This window comes from Antechinus flavipes, chromosome 3, assembly GCF_016432865.1.
Source record: "Antechinus flavipes isolate AdamAnt ecotype Samford, QLD, Australia chromosome 3, AdamAnt_v2, whole genome shotgun sequence".
NCBI lineage: Eukaryota > Metazoa > Chordata > Mammalia > Dasyuromorphia > Dasyuridae > Antechinus > Antechinus flavipes.
The window spans coordinates 324,508,840-324,528,555 of record NC_067400.1 but is presented as its reverse complement, the minus strand read 5'-3'; the positions used below and the strand labels follow the sequence as shown (position 1 = coordinate 324,528,555).

Sequence of the window (19,716 nt, the reverse complement as noted above, 5' to 3'; positions counted from 1 at the left end):
ATTGAATTTAAAATATAACAGGTGTGTGTCTATACTTTGAAAGTGGGAATATTAATTTATTTATATAATACGTTACAGTTTGTAAAAGGTATTTTACTTATCGAAACCCTGTGTGTGTGTATGCTTGTGTGAATGCTGTTAGTCCCATTTTACAGATGGGAAATCTAAGGCTTGGGGAATTTTAGGGATCTATTATGTTATATTAAATATATATGTTAGATTAAAAAATGGCAGAGCTAAGATGAAAAGTCCAAGTTTTCTACCAAGTCCTTTTTGCTCTGTCACACTGCCCAGTCCAGTGTCTACACTCAAAGACCAACTAAGACATTTCAATTGATTCTGATAATGCTATTATTATTCTGTTGGGGACGGGGAGAATAAATTCCAGTTCATTAAGAAGAGAATTCATCAAAGCAATTGGAAAGATGATATTCTTTGACTTAGTGATACCATTATTAGGTCCATGTTTCCTAAAGAGATCAAATAAGTTAGAAAAAGACTCATGCACAGTTTTATGTTTTTAGCAACTTTTTTTGTAATGGAACATTACCAAAAAATAAGAGCATGCCTGTCACTTGAGGAATGATTGGATAAGTTTGGTATTTGAATGTAATATAATATTTTTGTGCTATGAGAACTGATAAAAAGATTGGTTTTGGAAAAACTTTGGAAGACTTGTATGATGCAGAATGAAGTGAGCAGAACCAGGAGAACAATTTTTACAATAATAACAATATGGTAAAGGCAAACAACCTTTAAAAACCTTTAGAAACTCTGATCACTACAATGTCCAACCATGATTCCAGAGGATCAATGATATAATTAGCTAACTCTGTCCTAGAGGAGTGAGAGACTCAAGCTACAAAATGAGGCATGGACATGGTCAATGTAATAATTTCTTTTGCTTGACTATGCATGTTTATTAAAGTTTTGTTTTGTTTTGTTTTTCCTCCCCAGAAATAGGATAAGGGTTAAAAGAAAACAAAAGCTTGTTAGTTGGGGAAAATTAATATTAAAGGATCAGTGATCAGATGAAGATCACATGGTGCAAAAGAGGGATTCAGACTGCTGTCTGTTCTATACAGCATGCTACTGCTATTTTCTCTTCTGTTCCCTATAAATTGTAAATATAAAGAGATATTAATATCCACAACTGATCTCTGGGTTCTTTCCTCTTCCTTTTTCTCTTCCTCTTCCTCCTCTTCTTTCTTCTTCTTCTCCTTTTCCTCTTCTTCTTCCTTCTCCTTCTCTTTCTCCTTTTCCTCCTTCATCTTCTCCTCCTTCTTCTTCTCTTCCTTCTCCTCCTCCTTTTTTCTTTTTTCTTCAACACATTCATAACTACTAAATTTTTGCCCAATAATTAGTTCTCTTGTGGTTTTTAAAGCTTTTGCTCTTTTTCACCTTGCTCCTTTCTTTACCTTCTTACAGGCCACCATTGGGATTGACTTCTTATCAAAAACCATGTATTTGGAGGATCGTACGGTAAGTGCCACATTTCAGAACTAAGATAATTTTTCTCCCTAATTCAGAAGAATCTAGGAAAAAGGAGTCTGTGTCCAAGTTAATGAGATTGCACGGTCACACTGACTCCTAAGACAGAATAGAACGAGGAAAAGAGATGCACTGAGCTTCTCTTGCTGCCCTTTCATAGTGAGTGAATGGGCACAGTGAATAGGGATTGGAATTTAGAATCAGAAGACCTGAATTCAAATCTTGCTTTAGACATTTACCTACTAGTTGTAAGGACCCCATCAAGTCACTTAATCTTTTTGCCTCAGTTTACTCATCTATAAAATGAGTACAGTCATATCATTTTTACAAGGTTATTAAGATCAAATAGGATAGTAATTGTAAAGTACTTTGCAGACTTTGCAGACCTAAAGGTGTTAATACAAGTGCTAGCTATTATAGCAGTCACAGTGGCAATAGTTGGGAATCTTTCTCTCCCTTCCAAAAGTGTATTACCACAAGTGATAATACTTTTGTTAATTCCCTTTCCAGGCTAGTTATGCTTCATGCAATCCCTTTCCAGGAATCCACCAGAAGTTTAGTGAGCCCCTACTATGTGGTTAGGCTACTCTGGGTTAGACACTGGGGAAACAAAGAATTAATACTATTGTCTCTGCTTCTTCTCCTTTTCCTCCCTCCTTTTTTGTCTCTGTCCCCTTGGCAGGTTCGATTGCAACTTTGGGACACTGCTGGCCAGGAGAGATTCCGCAGCCTAATCCCCAGTTACATCCGTGACTCCACTGTGGCAGTGGTGGTGTATGACATCACAAGTGAGTGCAGCATGGGTGATTTTACAAAGCAGATATCATGCCAGTGTTTCAGGCAAAATGGTGTCTTAGCTGTATAGTGAAGGGGAAAATTTAAATTCTCTGCCTCCCACAACTAGGGGTGACCATGGCTTTTATGTAGTCGTTGTGGCATTGCATGGTTATGTTTCTGCAAGGAATGGAACCCTGGCAGAAGGCAGTGTTAGGGATCACTCAGCAACACCTGGTACATTTGCTGAGCAGTAGGAGTCTGGAGACTGCATTTAAATACCAAGCACATATTGCAATTTATTTCCTACATGTGCCCAGGTTACATATTGCTTATGATGTATTAGGGAGAGATGGAAGTAGATGAAAAAAATTAGTACTATTATTTTTCAGAAATATTTTGATGCTCAGGGCATGAACATAGATATGTATATTTTGTTTGTATTCTTAACCTAGGGTTCATGAACATTTTTTTTTAAATTGATGAATGCATTTATATAGAATTGGTTTTCTTTGTACTTTATTTCATACATTTAAAAATATTATTTTGAGAAGAGGTTCATAGGTTTCACCAGCCTGCCAGGTCTACAACATAAAAGTGGTTAAGAACTCTAGATGAGTTTATTCATCCTAATTCCATGAGGAATTTTCTATTGCTCTAAGTGATTTATCAAGACTCATTATGTTAAAGATGGCTATCGATAATTTTACAGGTGTTTGTGAAGATGATAGAAATACTGAGTGTGGGCAGGTGCTTTATTTTGCACTGAATTAGGCTTCCTTCTTGAAGTAAATCTGGAAGTAAATGAAGTAAAGAGAGAGAGTATGGAGGGAAAAGGGCTTTGTTTCTGCACACAGAGCTGACCTTTCCTAGCTGCAGCTGCTCCTGCAAATAAGATACACAGTGCACAAAAAAGAAAGCCAGCACCTAGGTCAAGGCTGGAAGAACACAGGCTAGAATTTCCCTTCTTTATGGAAATATGTAAGGCATTGGAACAAAAATACCCACCAGTGTTATGCAGAGAAAGCAGCTGCCCAAGTCCAACACCAAGGAATTGGAAGCAAGTTATTTTTTGCAACATTTAGTCAATCAGCCAATAAAGTGCTTACCGTGTGCTGAACACTGTGCTAAACCTGAGAATAAAAAGAAATTATAAAGAAAAAATAAACAACAGTCCCTGCCTCTAAGAAGCTTATGAGTTCAAAAGAGTAGAGATATCATATATATAAATCGACATACAAGATACATATAGAAAATCTAGAGAAAGGAAAACAACAGCAGCTTGGAAGAACCAGGAAAGGCCTTCCTACAGCAGATGACACTTGAGCTAAGTTTCAAAAAAAGCCAAGATTTCTGTGAGGTGGAGATAAGGAGGAAGGGTATTCCAGGTATGGGGGATTGTCAGTACAAATTCCCAGAGAGAGGAGATGAAGTAACATGAGGAACAGCAAATAGATTAGAAATAGGTCTCTTAGTAAATTTGAGCTTGCAAAGAAATAAAATAAGACCCACAATATGGGACTTACTAAAACAGCTAATACTCCCAGTCATCATATGGATAATCACATCTGGATCCATGAAATCACTTGTCTATAAAAGCAAAAAAATAGTGATTCACTAGCAAACGTTAAATAAAAATAACTTCCAGAGAAATTAATCATTTCTGACAAAGTGAAATTATTCACTAACATTTCAGAAAAATGTACCCAAAATGTCCCTGAAAGAGACTTAAATTTATTCATGCTGGTGGGATGATAAATTCATCTTATTGCCATATTGTAACTTCATTATTATCACCACATTGTAAACTAGGTTTAGATCTCGGGAAGGATCTAAGATGCACTATTAGTAGTTAATGGTTAATGGTACTGCTTAATACTGCTCTCTTTTTTCTCTTTCTCATCCATGTTGAAAAAAGACATATTTTTTCTTCTATTACTGGAATATCTTTATACCTCAAGTGCTTCTTCTCTGTTTCTGTCTTTCTTTTGTATTATTCTCTTTTTTCCTTTCCTTAGATATTTCCCCTCCTTTCTTTCTTTCATACTTATCTTCAGTTCTGTTTCTGCTTTCCACCCTCAGATCTCAACTCCTTCCAACAGACCTCCAAGTGGATTGATGATGTTAGGACAGAAAGAGGAAGTGATGTCATCATCATGCTGGTGGGCAACAAAACAGACCTAGCAGATAAGAGGTAAGAGAGTGAGGGGAGAAGCTCCAAAAGGTGGAGAAACTTAAACTAAACTTGAAACCTCAGGAATCACACCTAAAATGAATCAGAATTGAAGCTCCTGGTGTCTACACATGACTAAGCAGAAAAAGGGAAGGCTGCTGTGAGCATAAGTTTATTTTCTGGGTCAAGACTGGACATTGCTGTTTTGAGAATTCCTAGGGGCCCTGCTTCGTGAACATTTGAAGTGTTCCTCCTTATTGCAGTTGTTGTGGATATTTTCAGACATTTAATGGGATGCTAATAAATGCCAGCACTCCATCCACTTGGCATATTCCTTCCCACATTTCCCAATGTGTGGACTGATGTATGCCAGGCTATTGCATATCAACTCTTCTCAGATATGTGCATCACTCAAGCTCACACTTAACTTTAGCCTTATTTTACTTATACTCCTAGAAAACTAGGAGTTCTTTAATGCTCTGTATATATGTATGTTTAATTCTTCAAATAATGGATTTCATTCACTTAATCCATTCATTCAATGGCTATTTATTCAGCTGTGCCATTTGCAAAGCACTATACTAGACACTAAAGGAGATACAAAATTTAAATAAAAGACGTTTTAAACCTCATAGCATTTGCAGTCTAGTAGTAATTTTATTCTGTAAAAGCCAAAACTTGTATCCTTAACTCCTCTGTTGCCAGACTGGCTAAATAGCTCCCCCAAAAGTTCCAAATTGGACTTCTCCAACTTCTGACTAACCTTATTTCTGGACTCATCTGCCTGTCACAGGCCTTCGAAATGAAGAAAGGTTTCTAACTCTACAAAACACAAAAGTGTAGTCCTTTTCCAATCTATCCCAACTTAGGGGATTTCATGGGATACTTCTACTTTAGTTCAAGGCAGAATCGACATGTTCATTACCAATGCTTACTCAGGTGTGAACATAGAATTGTGTGCCATAAACCAGGAGAGAACTGTGAGTGGAATTAAATTGTGGGGTTTCTACATTCTCTGACAAGAGATCACAAGTGTACATTTTCCTTAGGGCTTCATAAAAACAGCAGCTGTATTTAAAAGTCAGAAAATAAGGATGTGGTAGCAGCAGAAAAAGGACTCTAAGGCACTGTATTGGTTCTCCTGGGAAAAGCTCAATATCACCACAGGCATTTTTAAAAAAAGAAAAAAGGAAGGAAGGAAGAAGGAAAGACAGACAGAAAGAAAATAAATAAAGAAAAAGAGAGAAACAGAGAGATAGAGAGAAAGAAAGAAAGAGAGAGAGAGACAGAGAAAGGAAGGAAGGAAGGAAGGAAGGAAGGAAGAAGGAAGAAAGAAAGAAAGAAAGAAAGAAAGAAAGAAAGAAAGAAAGAAAAAGAAAGAAAGAAAGAAAGAAAGAAAGAAAGAAAGAAAAAGAAAGAAAGAAAGAAAGAAAAGAAGGAAGGAAGAAAGAAAGGAAGAAAGAAAGAAAGGAAGGAAGGAAGGAAGGAAGGAAGGAAGGAAGGAAGGAAGGAAGGAAGAAAAGAAATAAAGAGTTCTTACTACAAGGTGGAATGCTAATTTGCATACAATCTGAATAAATTTACTTGGGAGCATAGAGATTCCCACCCCAAAATCTCCAATTTTTGTCAATCAAGCTAAATGAAATTTATTCAACTCCAACACCTAAAATCACAGTCCCACCCATCTTTACCTGCAAGCTGTGAAAATGTCCATCAGATTACCAGGAAAGATAAATCTGTGGAGACTAAGAGACTCATGCAAAGATGGCATGAAGGTTAGGAGTTTATTACTATCTTCCACTCATGGACTAGCACAAAATGGCATCATAAAACAGATGCTTCACAATACCAGGATAACTGTCCAAGGTTCTGATGTTGTCCCATTAGTTTAATGAAAGAATCCTGATTGGTATCCAATCTGCTCTGCCCATTTTGCTACTTGCCACTCTAATGGTCTCCTGCCATAGCCTCTGGAGACATCAAATTCTTCCCCCAGTATGTTGAACTGTGGTGGGCCACATGTGATTTCCCTTTCTTATGTTGTCTGTAGGCAGATAACAATTGAAGAAGGGGAACAGCGCGCCAAAGAACTGAGTGTCATGTTTATTGAAACCAGTGCCAAGACAGGATACAATGTAAAGCAGGTAAGACATCTATGACTTCAGGTCCAACATAATCACTTAGACCACATATATAACTCAATTGAGGTTTATAGGACTAATGTCATACATTAGACAGAAGTGCTGTCAAATGACAGAAATAAACTAAAATATCCATATAAGGTATGAATCCAACTTACAAGGTTGATCAAAGAAAAGACAATCACAGGATAGAAGGTGTAACTGTTATGAGAGCTCTTCCAGCTAATATCAGATGCCAGCCATAGCCCATATATTGCAATGGCATATCTCCATCCACCCCATTTTATTCACTTGTCCTTTGGGCTTGAAGATGATCCTGTTGACAAGAGTTTACTCTCAAGGGGTGTTGACCTAGTGATTTTTATTTGCTGTGAGGAAGATAGAATTTATTAGAAATAATTTTTTTCCTAAGGTAGGAAGAAGTCAGTCAATTCCAATCAATTCAATGACTATCTCCTAAGTACTCAATTCTGTGCTATTCTTTGAGTAGGAACAAAGAAATATGAGTTAAATTCCTTGTCACTGAAGAACTATTTGAAAAGACATAAAGGAGTTATGATTTCATCAGCATAGAAAAGTTGCAAATTGTTAACACCTTTCATCATTTATAACTTAATAGGATTTTTGAGGCACATAGGTTAGTTTATATCAAAAGTGACATTTGAATTCAGGTCTTCCTGATTCCAAACCTAACACTCTTGTTTACTGTGCCAAGCTAACACAATGGGGAAAAATTCACATAAGATAGAGAACCATACAAAACATTCTATAACTGCATGCCTGAAATGAGTAGTGCAAACTCTAAATTCCATGATAAGGAGTTTATAAAAGAAAAGGATCCCTGTGGGTTGAAGCAGTTAAGGGGGAATGGTACTTCATGAAAGGATGAAAGTCTACTTAAACCTCAAAAAATAGTTAGCTAGATATGGATGAAAAGTAAATAGGAGCGGGTATGGAAACAAAGATGGGGAGGTAGATATTATGAAGGTATAGTGTGGGAATACTACAGAGAATTGACCTGACTAATATTTAGAGCAGTAGCATAGAGACTTGCTAATGCTAACCCTAACCCTAACTGCATATCCTAATCCTAATTCTAACCCTAACCAGGAGTCAAATTTATCTACACCCTCTCAACAATGGAGAGGTTGAATTCAAGGACTGAAAGCCAAGGAATGCTATAAGAGCCAAAAGTGAAATAAAGTTATTTCATCAGTGGTATTTTAAGGACTTTTTATTGGTAATGTTGTAGTTTATGGAATTTAACTAGATCTCAAAGGCCCCTTCCAACTTCATATCCTGTGATTTTGTGAGTAATGGCAAAATCCCATGCCCAATAATGCAGGCTTTTGTGAGTGTCACAAAAGTCACCATTCAGGGTAGGTTTGAACCTTCTGTTCATATACACAGTGCCCTCAAGGACAGTTGTCAAAAATAGGAAAAGAATCATACTATTGAAACAAAGGACATTGCCATTCAGAATTCAAGTAAATTGTGATTTAAATATATAAGGTATAAATTCATAGGAGTGGGACAGTTGTCCAGGGTTCAAGGCTCTGAGACCTCTGTTTGAAAGCACTATTGAAATACTGAGGGGGAAAAATATTGAGAGCTTGGAGAAAAAGATTTAAGAGATTCAGTGGCCCTGAGTTTTTGTTGTTGTAGTTGTCAAAGAAATTTTTTTCTTGGATATAAGTTGGACTAGATGGCCCCTAGTTGGACTGTGGTCCCGTTCTGAGCTTCTATGATGCTTTTCCAGAAGACAGCATCCTATTTTTAGATAGTACTTAGGGTCCTTCTTCAGTCCATATTTAACAAATAGCCTTAAGCCCCATTAGACGAAATTGCTCATCCTAACTGCACTCTCAGATATTTCATTGAGTGTTGAGTTCCTTTAACAGCTCAAAAGAGGTTTAAATTGATGCATTAGAAAAAAGAAGAAGGAGCTTTCTTTGTCACTAGATGGTCCAAACACTCACTTTGCACTTACTGTATCCTATTTCACAGTATACCTATTAAAACTGTTCTTCCTAATAATGTCACCAGACTCAATTCCTTTTTGATTCATCAAATCATAGATACAAAGCTAGAAGGAACATTACAAATCACTTAGTCCAAATCCCTTTTACAGATAATGAAACTGAGGCCCAACATAAAAATCTGAGCTGAGATTTGTAGACAGATATACCACACTATACCACTATCATGATGGCAATATTATAGAATCATAGAATATTGGTGTTGAAGGAACCTCTGTATCTCAAGATACAGAATCATTCCATTTTCTTTTAAAAATGTATTTATTCTTATTTATTTAAAACTAAATACAAAATAAGAAAAAACAAAATAGAAAAAGAAAGACAGAATAGGAAAATAAAAGTCAAAAACCAAAACATTATCATGTGTCCAGCAGAACATTCATTTTCTTAAGTGCAAACATACCATTTAAAATATCAGCTCCTAAAACTAAAAGTACCAAAGTCCAACCCCTCATTTACAGAAAAAGCAAGCTGAGAGCTGGAAATACCATTCCTTTGTTCAAGATCAGATAAGGAATAACTGTCAGAACCAGGATTGGATCCTGTTTGATCTGACTTATTTTAGTGAAGTACTTATTTTAGTTCCTCTTCCACTCCCCTATGCTGCTTTCATCCTGGTAATGGATAACAAAATCCTGTACTTCAGGACTTCTTGGTGCAATTGACATTGGTTTGCAGCTTCTTTATAGAGGTGTTTACAAGGCATTTCACAATAAGTGCTCACATTGAACATTTACGTTTCAAGGAAGTTATTTTAAAACTACAGATAGGAAAGGAACCAATAGAAAAGATTTTCTCTTTTTGTTTTTTAAAGAGAATCAAAATAGTTTTGTTTTTGTCTTCACACTGAGCCAGCTGATCATGTCTCCCTAAATTTTCCTCCCTCCACTGAGTAGAACCATTTCCCTGAACCAGTCTTCATACGACATGATCTCAAGACCTCTACCATCTTTCTCTGGATACTCTTTACCTTACCAGTATCCTTCCTAAAGTGTTGTACCCAGAACTAGGCAATCAATATATCAGATACAGTCTGGCTGAGTACAGGATGACTATCACCTACTTATTTCTAGAAGGTATGCCTTCCTAAATGAAGCCTAAAATAATATTTTTTGGAAAGGTGATCTGTGCAATACACTATTGAATCTCATATTGAGCTTATAATCCATTAAATCCCCCCAGATCTTTTTCAAACAAACTATTCCTAGCTAGATTTTCCTTCATCTTGTACTTGTGAAGTTTATTTTTTGAACCCAATTGTAAGACTTTATACTTATCTCCATTACATTTCATTTTGTTCAATGACAGTAGTGGGGGGTGGGGTGGAGAGGAAGAGAATGGGTGTGAATATAAAACTTGTGCATCTCCGTGCTGGCAGTTATGCAAATGATTTAGCAGTATGCCCGGAGTCAATAATTTCCATTAGTTTCCAACAGTATCTGCTTCTCCTTGAAACAATAAATCATGTCAAGAAACAGAATCACTCCATTTTCTTAAATGGAAAAATGCCATTTAAAATATCAGCTCCCAGAACATACAGAAGAGTCCTCTTAAACACAGGAGCTGAACCTTGGCATGATAAATATTCATAATAAATATACTGGTTCCTAACTATATTTGCAACTTCTAGTTGTTTCTTCCAAATGAACATCAGTTATCTTATCTATATCTGACAGAAGGAGGTTAGGGGATGGGGAATTGGAGGATTCTTAATTTTAGTCCTATAAACTTAGTGGATTTTTTAAAAAATCGAATAACTATATTTCAATATGGTTGATTTCCTTTGTAATTTCATGTATTTTATTTTAAACATTTAAAAACATCCTGAGACTTCATGGGGTTTTAAGTCTTTTTTAGTTTCATGGTCACCTTCATCAGTTCAGGGAAGTTTTGGATAAGAGAATTTCCCAGCTTCCTCCCAGCTCTATGAATCTAGTCTATTAATGTCTAGCAATTAAACTCTTATTATATCTCATGCAACTATCATATCAAACAAATAAAGTTAGGATTGTTTACCATATGCAACAGCAACATTGTTAAAAAAGAAAATGTGAGCATTTGCTAACAAATTAACATTTATGTGAGCAAATGACAAAGCTGATAAAAAAGGCTGTTTTCTTCACTAAATAAAAAAAAAAATAAATCCAAGAAAACTTAGACTAGAGGTCAAGTGTACTTCTCCAGGTTGACCATTTATTATGTTAAAAGAAAAAATAGTTTTTCAAGGAAACTCCAGAGATATAGACAGCTGCCACATCTTAGGACTTTCCTAGTATTCAAGAATTTATTAAAAACTATACTAAGCTTGGTTAACTCATTAGAGGTAAAAGGAACTAAAAGAACATCTATACCAGTCTCCTTAATTCAATTTAGTATGGATTTTTTTGGTCATTCTTTCCTTAAAGAAGCTTCTAAATTTTATTTTGTTTAGTAAAACTATAGAGATATCAGCATAGTTTAGTCATGAGTGCTGAATTTGGAGTTGAAGAACTGGGTTCAAATCCTGATTTTTTGGTTACTAATTGTGATTTGGGGCAAGTCATAAACTCTCAGAACTCTGTTGCTTCATCTGCAAAATGAGCTGTTTGGGCCAGATGGTTTCCTATATTCCTTTCAGCTCTAAATCTATGATCCTATGATCTCATTCAATACTTAGAAATCCCTTGTGTGGTAAGTTAATGTACTGCTGTGTCCTTTTGACAGCCAAGGACATTGAAGTTTTGAAACATCTTAAGTGACCCAGTGAAGATCATATAGATATTAAGAGGTGGAGCCAGTACCAGAAGCAGATTTTCTGGCTCCTAGTTCAAGACTCATTCCCATACACCCCATAATCTAATCTAGCAAGACAGCCTAGCATTTTTTTTTAAAGTATTGAATCTCAAATTAAAGAAGTTGGATAAGAATACCAGCTTCAGGTCCCCTCCTAGCTCTAAATCCTGTGATTTGGGGGAAATCAAAAGCTGGGATTCCATCAGGGTAAGGAACTCATACAGTGGAAAATTTCATCACTAGGACAGATCAGCAACTGATCTATAATTCTAACCCTGCAAAATTGGTTGGAGGTATTATAAAGGTTAGTGATTTGGTCAATCTCACAGTTAGTATGTGTCACAGGCAGGATTGGGATTTCAGTGTTCCATACTCTAAGGCTAGCTTTCTATTAATTGTACCATGCAGTCTTTCAAAATCCTATTGTGTTAGACTCCACAAATCCCCAGAAAGAGAACAGGAACCTTTTGTATCATTATATGAGTATCAATATCTCCTCGTTGTTGTTATTGTTTTAAATTTTCAGTAAGTAAAGATGTTTCTGGTACCTATTGGAACTCCTGTGTGCCCTTCCTGATGGACTTCCTGTACTTTCATCATTCAGTTTTGCAGTACATTGAGGTCTAGAGATGTTCATGCACATACATGCACACATTTTTATCATGCTATAATTATATGATAACATGGTTTATGCATATTTCTAGACATGACTAGACTTTGTGATAACAATGGATCTGACTCAAATTTAATACCTCAGTACATAGGACAGAATTTTAGTTCTCTATTCCTGGGATTTACAGTCCTTTGAGAAGGAGTCTGGTCTTGCCAAATTCTTTTTCCTGACTACAGAGTCAGCCCTTGTATGGACCTCAGCAACCATAACCCTCTTTATTCTCAAGTTTCCCATTTCCATGACAAGCCTCTCGTTGTCCCTGGCTACCAATCTCCCACATTGCTGTGAAAGGCTACAGCTCCCAGAAAGTGGATGGAAAACACCATGAGGAAGGCAAGGGGAGGGAGGGAGGGAGGAAGGGAAGGAGGAAAAGACAACATTCATTCTGATGCCTTTCATGTTGTGTTTCTCCCTTATCCCCTATCCCTAATTCCCAGCTATTCCGACGTGTCGCATCAGCTCTACCTGGAATGGAGAACGTTCAGGAAAAAAGCAAAGAAGGGAGTATCCTTTTCCTGGAACCAGTGAGTCGGTCTTCTTGGAAAATGAAAGCTAGATATATTGGGAAAAGAGAAAGTTGAAAAAACATAGACAATGGAGTAAAACTGCAAGCTCTGTCCTTCTGGGGGTAGGGATTGGATTTGAATCCTACACATTCAAGATTCTATTACATTAGTAAAATTCTATTTGGACAGAGATCTCCATATAACCTGCTACCATATGTCTCAGCATGGTAATAGTACCCTGCTGATATAAGTGCCACAAATTTGATACAAGGAATAATCCTGTATAATTCCTTCTCTAATTCTAATCCATGTAATAGTCACTCTGAATGACTAAGGGACCAAAGTGTATGTCATTTGTACTATCAAAGAGAGGGTGGGAAAGTATCCTCTCCTGTTCTAATATGTGAAAACTATCTCTTTTAAATCCTTTAAATCATCATACCTGTTCCTCTCCAAGTGACACCTCCCATTATAGAAATCCACTTAAACTCCCAAGTGGCCCACCAAAACAATTACTGGCATACAAATAGACATAAATGCCCAAGCCTGGCTTGGGTATCCAATCTAATCCAGTCTCACAAATATGATTTGTTTCTTCCTCATAATAGATTTAAAACTTCTTTTCTTTTGCTAGATAGCTATGGAAAGTCTAGGATTGTCTCCCTCTTATATCTAACTCTTGTAGAATGGGAAAGCAATTTCTAGCAATGTACTCATTAAAGCAAAAACCTTTTAGAACAAAACAATCCAGATATATCTAGAGTTTGGTTTTAGTGGGCTTTCCTCTTTTCAAATAACCCTATAAATTTCATGTCTTATTAATATATACAGAGGAATATAAAATAGTAGCTAATGAAAAGTGTGCAGAGTTAGGATGAGCTGTATTCAAGTTTTCCCTCCAATCCAAACTGTCTATGTCATCCTGGGCAAATCATTTAATCTTCTAAAATGCCACAAGAATTTTTCTTAAGATTTATATGACAGAGCAGAGGTTAGTTCATTATTTGTAGAAGAAGGTTCTTTAATGGGGAGTTCAGGACACCAAAGAAATCACAAATCAGGATAAAAATGTTAAAAGTAGTGCCTGTTTATCATATCCAAAGGAATCATACCAAAATCATGGTACTGATCTTCTTGCAATCTCAGGCCCCCTCCCAGTGGCTTGTGAACCAGAACCTAGGATCCTGAGTGAGCTATATAACTCTAAAATATATCTGTCTGCACAGGAAGAAAGCTCAGACTTTTTCTGCAAGGAAAAGAAACTGAGACCCTTTAATCCATTCTTGGTATTCCCTACAAAGAGCCTTATCACTAAGTACATCACAAAACATTTATCAAATTTTTGATGGCCTTTGTCAAACCACAGTGCTCCATGGAAATGCATGGTTAGTAAAATAAATGAAACAAGCATTCTCTTGTACTTACTTCCCAGGGATAAATTGTTTCTCAGCCAACCAGCAGAAAGCTATTTCCAAGGTCTTGTACAAGAAGAAGAAGGATGGAAAAGAAGAAGGCACATGTTATCTGGGACTCTTCTTCTTTTATTATCATGTAAAAATGGAAATTGGCTCTTACATAATAATGAAAAACAATAGCCAGCATTTATATAGTTCTTTGTTTAAAAAGCACTTCATAGACATTATTTCATCTGATCTTCATGACAACCTTGTGAGATGTGTTACTATTATCCCAATTTTACAGAGGAGCAAACTGAGGCTAAAATAACTTGTCTAGTATCACACAGATAATAAGTGTGAGGCAGGATTCATATCAAGTTTGTTAATATTAGTGTGGATTCTTTAAGGAGTTATGGAAATTGTTCCTCTAATGGGCTTTGAAAATTATAATTGTCTAAAGGATGGATTAAATAATCCATAGAAGTTACTTCCAGTCTCAAAATTCCAGATTCCATAGGAGAATACACTGGAGAAAGAAGGAATAGGAATAAAAAACATTTGAATTCCTCATGAGATTAAGAAATCAGAATACTGGGGCTAGAAAGGATCATAAAGACCATTTAGGCTAAGGATTCTCAACCTGGAATTCATGAATAACCAGCATTCGTGAACTTGGATGTGGAAAACTAGTATCTTTACTTTCACTAATCTTTGGTTTCCTTTGTAATCCTATGTTTTTATTTTATGTTTTAAAAGTGTTATTCTGAGAAGAGGACCATAGACTTTACTAGACTGTCCAGGAAGACCAGGACAAAAAAAAGAGATGAGAAACCCTTGAATTTTAGACCACTCCCCACACTTTGTAGATGAGAAAGCTGAAGCCCAGGGAAAGCAAATGATTTACCTACCACCACACAGTTCACTCATGACAGAAGTTAGAATAGATTCCAAGTTTAACCTTTTCTGATAGATCACACTGTCTTACTATGATTCCTAACTAGAAGCCCTATGGAACATAATTGCTGACCTTTAAAAAGTCTTTATATAATTCCTTTGATCCTCACGATAATCTGGCTGAGATAGGTACTATTATCATCCCATTTTACAGATGAGACAAATGAGACTGATGGAGGTAGGGGAACTAAAGCCAAGAGAAGTTCAATGGTCACGTAGCTGATGTCTATCCAAGTCAAGATTTGGACTCAGATCTTCCCTGCAACTCAACTAAGTCTGATCCTCTATCTCTTACATTAAGGCGCTTCCTCTCATTTGCCTGGCACTGGAGAAATCACCTAAGGCTAGGAATTTGTGTTTCAGATGAGGTCTAGAAGGTTATCACAGCTTCTTCAGCCTTCTTTCCCTGACAGAGAGTTTTATAAGTTGGCTGTTTAGCAGCATGATCAATACCATTAGCATGGGGCTCTTTGATCTCTGGCCTAGACCCAAGCCATTGTGTTTGATGGTTGAGCAAAAGAGCTTCAGGGAAAGAGGTCCTCTCGGGAGAAACTGCCAGCAACTGTCCCATCTTATCAGTATGACAAGGGGGTAGAGAATGAAGGAAAAGGAATTTTACATTTTCCCAGGAGGGGAGGAGCCTCTAGCAGGAAACAAGAAAAGCCTTATGATCTTACCTCTGATATTTGCTATTTGTGAGTCCTGGAACAGATCATTTACCCTTTTTGAGCCTGCATGTCCTCCCCTGCAAAATGAAGGAGTTGGAGTGATTGCTTCTGAAGTCTGCTTCAGCCCTAAATCTGTGATCTTGTGTTCCTGTGGTCAACCCCATCTGACCCTGTATTGTATTTTATACCCTGAAACTTGCCCTAAGCAAAATCAGTGTCAGATCGATCAAAAGGTTGATTCTCTGAGTGATAATAATAGCTGATATTTATATAGCATCTCAAGATTTGCAAACGAGATGTCTAACTTCCTTTTATCTTTATCATAGATAGCACACTAGGTGCTACTATTATCTCCATTTTATATATGAAGAAACTGAAGCCCAAGGACATTATACATGTGTCTTAGGCAAGATTTGAATTCATGTCTTCCTGATTCCAAGTATAGTATTCTAACCACTTGACCACCTGCCCACTGTGACATACCACCTAATGTTCCTAAACTAGTGTTTTTAAATCTCTGCTTCATAAGAATATGGACACCCCACCCTCTGGGCACTCTCCATGGTCCTACTTTTTGACTCTCTACTGTGCTCTATTGGGGTGCAATGACAATCAATTTGGAGTTATAAGACACAAGCTTTTACCTCTAAATCCTTATTTTATTTTCCATTCCTCTCTGTCTTCTTTCGTTTTGCTGTGCATTCTCTGGTATGAGGGAATCATTGTCAATGGCATAAAGCATGGGTGGACTGGCCTATGAAAGCCATTCTTTGATGTGCTTGCAAATATCCTTCATGCACACTTCCAATGAATCAATCCACTCCTTCTACAGACAGTCAATAGTTGAGAAAAATAAGGAAGAGGATACTTAAATAATATCCTAGAAGAAAAGTAATATTTCTACTTGACAGCTGTGTGAGGCATAAGGCATAATCAGTCAAAATAGGGCAAAGAGAGAAGGTAGTGCTCATTGTTGAGAGGTAGCATGATACAATGGATAGAGGGTTGATTATGGAATAGTCTTATCCCCAACACATGAGACTGTATGAACATGAACAAGTATGCTTGAATATACCATAAAATGTATAATGAATGGAATGATTTTACAGGGAGCAGGAAGACCAATGAAGAGGTCTTGTTCTTTCAAACCATTATTATTCCTTCTTGGAAGGTACTAAGTAGCATTTTTATGTACAGCATTTAAGCATCTTTTATTTATGTGTTAATGTATTAATTCAACCATCCAATATTATCCAATTCTATGACAGGCCTAAAGGGGATATAAAGTTGAATAAAAGCTGGTTCTGGCCTTAGGAAGCTTGAAATTATACTTTAACAAGCAGCTCTCCAGGTAGGAAAAAGCCTACTTATTAAGTTTAATTTGTGTTATTATTATATTCTCCATCACTTTCCTAAGAAAGCAAATCAATAAATAATATGTCAAGCCCTAAATTGTAGCTTTTTACCAATTTCTGAGGTATAAATGCTTACACTGAGATTTAACTATTGACTCTTCCAAACTAGTCCAATCTGACTCAGCATCTCCCTGATCCTAGGGAACGCTTTAAGATTATAAAATAGATTTTAAATTGTATTACTATCTTTTGTTTTTATATCACTTTCATTTCTGACTTTTTCCTCTGCTTTTTTCTGACAAGCTATTTCTTCTAGCAAAGAAAAAGAAAAAGAAGAAATAAAACTAACCAACAAACAAAAATAAGGAGCATGCAGTAAGGAAAAAAATCTTAGAGCCACAAATTCATAATTCATAATCTAAGCTCTGTCCTGTAACTTAAGTAACTAGCTTAAGTAAGTAACTGAATAAGTTACTTAGCTGGTCTGGGATGACATTCAGGAATGAAAATCAAACAATAACCAATTTAGGCTTTAGCCTCCTCATTCATAAAATGGCGGCATGGAACTAGTCAAGACACAATTATGAAGTATCTACTATGTTCTAGGCATTGTGCTAAGCAATGGGAATACTAAAATAAGTGAACAAAACAAAAGAAAAAAACAGTACCTTTTCTCCTCAAGGAGCTCACAGTCTAATGAGAGAAACAATATGATAATAAATGTGTAAAAACAACATATAAAAAGGAAAAAAAATGGAAACACTCTCAAAGGAAATGTATTAGCATGAAAGAAATCTGGAAAAATCTTCTTTAAAAGATAAGATTTTGATTGGGACTTGAAAGAAGGAAGCCAGGGAAGTTAGGAGGCAGAGATAAGGGAAAACATCTCAGATATGATGGATAGCCAGAAAAAATGGCCAGAATATGGAGATGGAGTATATTTTGTAGGAATAATAACAAGGAGGCCAGTGTCATTGGATGGTAGACTATATAGAACGGACCAAAATGTGGATGGACCAAAAGATTCCTTCTGACTCTAGATCTAGGATCTTATGACTTGATGAATTTTATCACCTTTGTGACCTTGAACTGAATCTGGTTAGACCTAATGATGCTTATTTGTAAAATGAGAAGCTTGGACCAGAGAATATCTAAATTTAGAACTTCTTTCAGTTCCAAGCCCTTTAATTCCACCAGTTAAAGGGAAATAATTTCATTTTGGAAAATATAATTTCAAGCTCCCTAAGGCCAGATCCAGTTCTTATTCAACTTTGTCTCTCTCTTAGACCTGTTATAGGCTTTTACACATTGGAAGGATGAGTGAATACATTAATGCATAAATAAAAGATGCTTAAATGCTGTACATAAAAAAATGCTACCTAGTGCATTCTAGGAAGGAATATCCCTAGTGGAATCTAGTGGCCTGAAAGAACCAAGATCTCTTCCTTGGTCTTCCTGCTCTCTGTAGGATCATTCCACATGGTTGGACTGGCTGGACTGGCTTAGAAGAATCATTTCAAATTTAGGAATAAAGGAGCCTTGGGAGTTTTCTTTTTCAATGTTATCAAGGAGTCTGATCTAAGATGGAAGCAAATTATGATTCTCTTTGGTTATATTCTTCAGAGGTACTAAATATTTGCTTCATTGCAGTATAAACCATAAAATTATAGACTTATAACCAGCAGAAATTTTAGAAGCTATTGAGTCTAACTCCCTTATTTTTATAGATGTAGAAATGGAGATCCAGTGAGGTTGACTTACTTAGGATCATATAGCTACTAAATGGACGAAGTGGGATTAGAACCTGGGTATTGAGGATACTTGGTGTCTTGAAGACTCTGCTAAATGGGACTCTAGAAATTATTTCCAAGCTGGAAAAAGTTTAAGTTTGGGTTCATCGGTGGACCGTGTATCATATTGAGACTAACCTGGTTAAATTTGGAAAGGCCAAAATATTGGCCATGAAGTAATATATATTACTCACTCAGCAATTTAATATATAAGGCAGGATTCAAGCCCAGAGTTTCTCATTTCCAAATTCATTAACTTCTTTCCACTAATCAAGCTGCTTTTAATTGCCCAAGGACACATATGTAGTTAAGTAGCTGAGTTAGAAATGCATCTTATATTAGAAATCTTAATATATGTTATTGAAAAAGTCAAAAATTATCCCCCAAAGTGGCTTTTTTTAAGGGCAGAATTCTTTGGAAAGTTTTAAGTGCAACCTTGCCAAAAAAATAGAGCAAAATAGCCTTTGGAGTAGTACCGTTAAGCAAGTGCTCTCCTTTTCTATTCCTTTAGAATCATGAAATCCAGAATGTCATTCCTACATCTCTAATATAACAGTACTAGAACCCTTTCTTTGGGTTGCAATGTCTTAAGAGCCCCAAGATATTGAATCAGTTCAACTTGTGGGCTCTGCCAACCAACCCTTAAAGAATAGAGGGAAAAAATGGAAATGCTGATGTGGCATTTTCCCCAAAGCCAGCTAATGTTTCTCTCCTAATTAAAATAGATTTCTTGAAAAGGAGCCACTGTCTTTTTAATTGAACCTAGCCATCATGGCTCTCATTGGATTGGAAGATGCCAAGTGCTTCCAGCAATTCCTTAAGTGAGCTGGAAACTAGAATTCTACATACAGGTAGGAGGAGGAGGGGTAGAATGCCTGAAATGGAAAAGACAGCACTTCGTGAAAACCTAGTCTTTTAAAACAGAACAATTCAATGAATCTGCAGTTGTATATGGGAGTACATTTGTAAATAATGATGCCCAC

The 19,716-nt window shown here is 36.4% G+C and overlaps 1 protein-coding gene across 1 annotated transcript in view; it reads left to right on the top strand.

The window, feature by feature from the left end:
* Positions 1 to 19,716, top strand: part of RAB6B (RAB6B, member RAS oncogene family) — a 171,994-nt gene that overhangs the window by 135,066 nt on the left and 17,212 nt on the right. Inside the window, exons 3-7 of the mRNA XM_051985577.1 lie at positions 1,429 to 1,482; positions 2,174 to 2,279; positions 4,348 to 4,459; positions 6,489 to 6,582; positions 12,501 to 12,567. Of these exons, the coding sequence (XP_051841537.1) occupies positions 1,429 to 1,482; positions 2,174 to 2,279; positions 4,348 to 4,459; positions 6,489 to 6,582; positions 12,501 to 12,567 (433 nt within the window). The remainder of the gene's footprint in view (positions 1 to 1,428; positions 1,483 to 2,173; positions 2,280 to 4,347; positions 4,460 to 6,488; positions 6,583 to 12,500; positions 12,568 to 19,716) is intronic.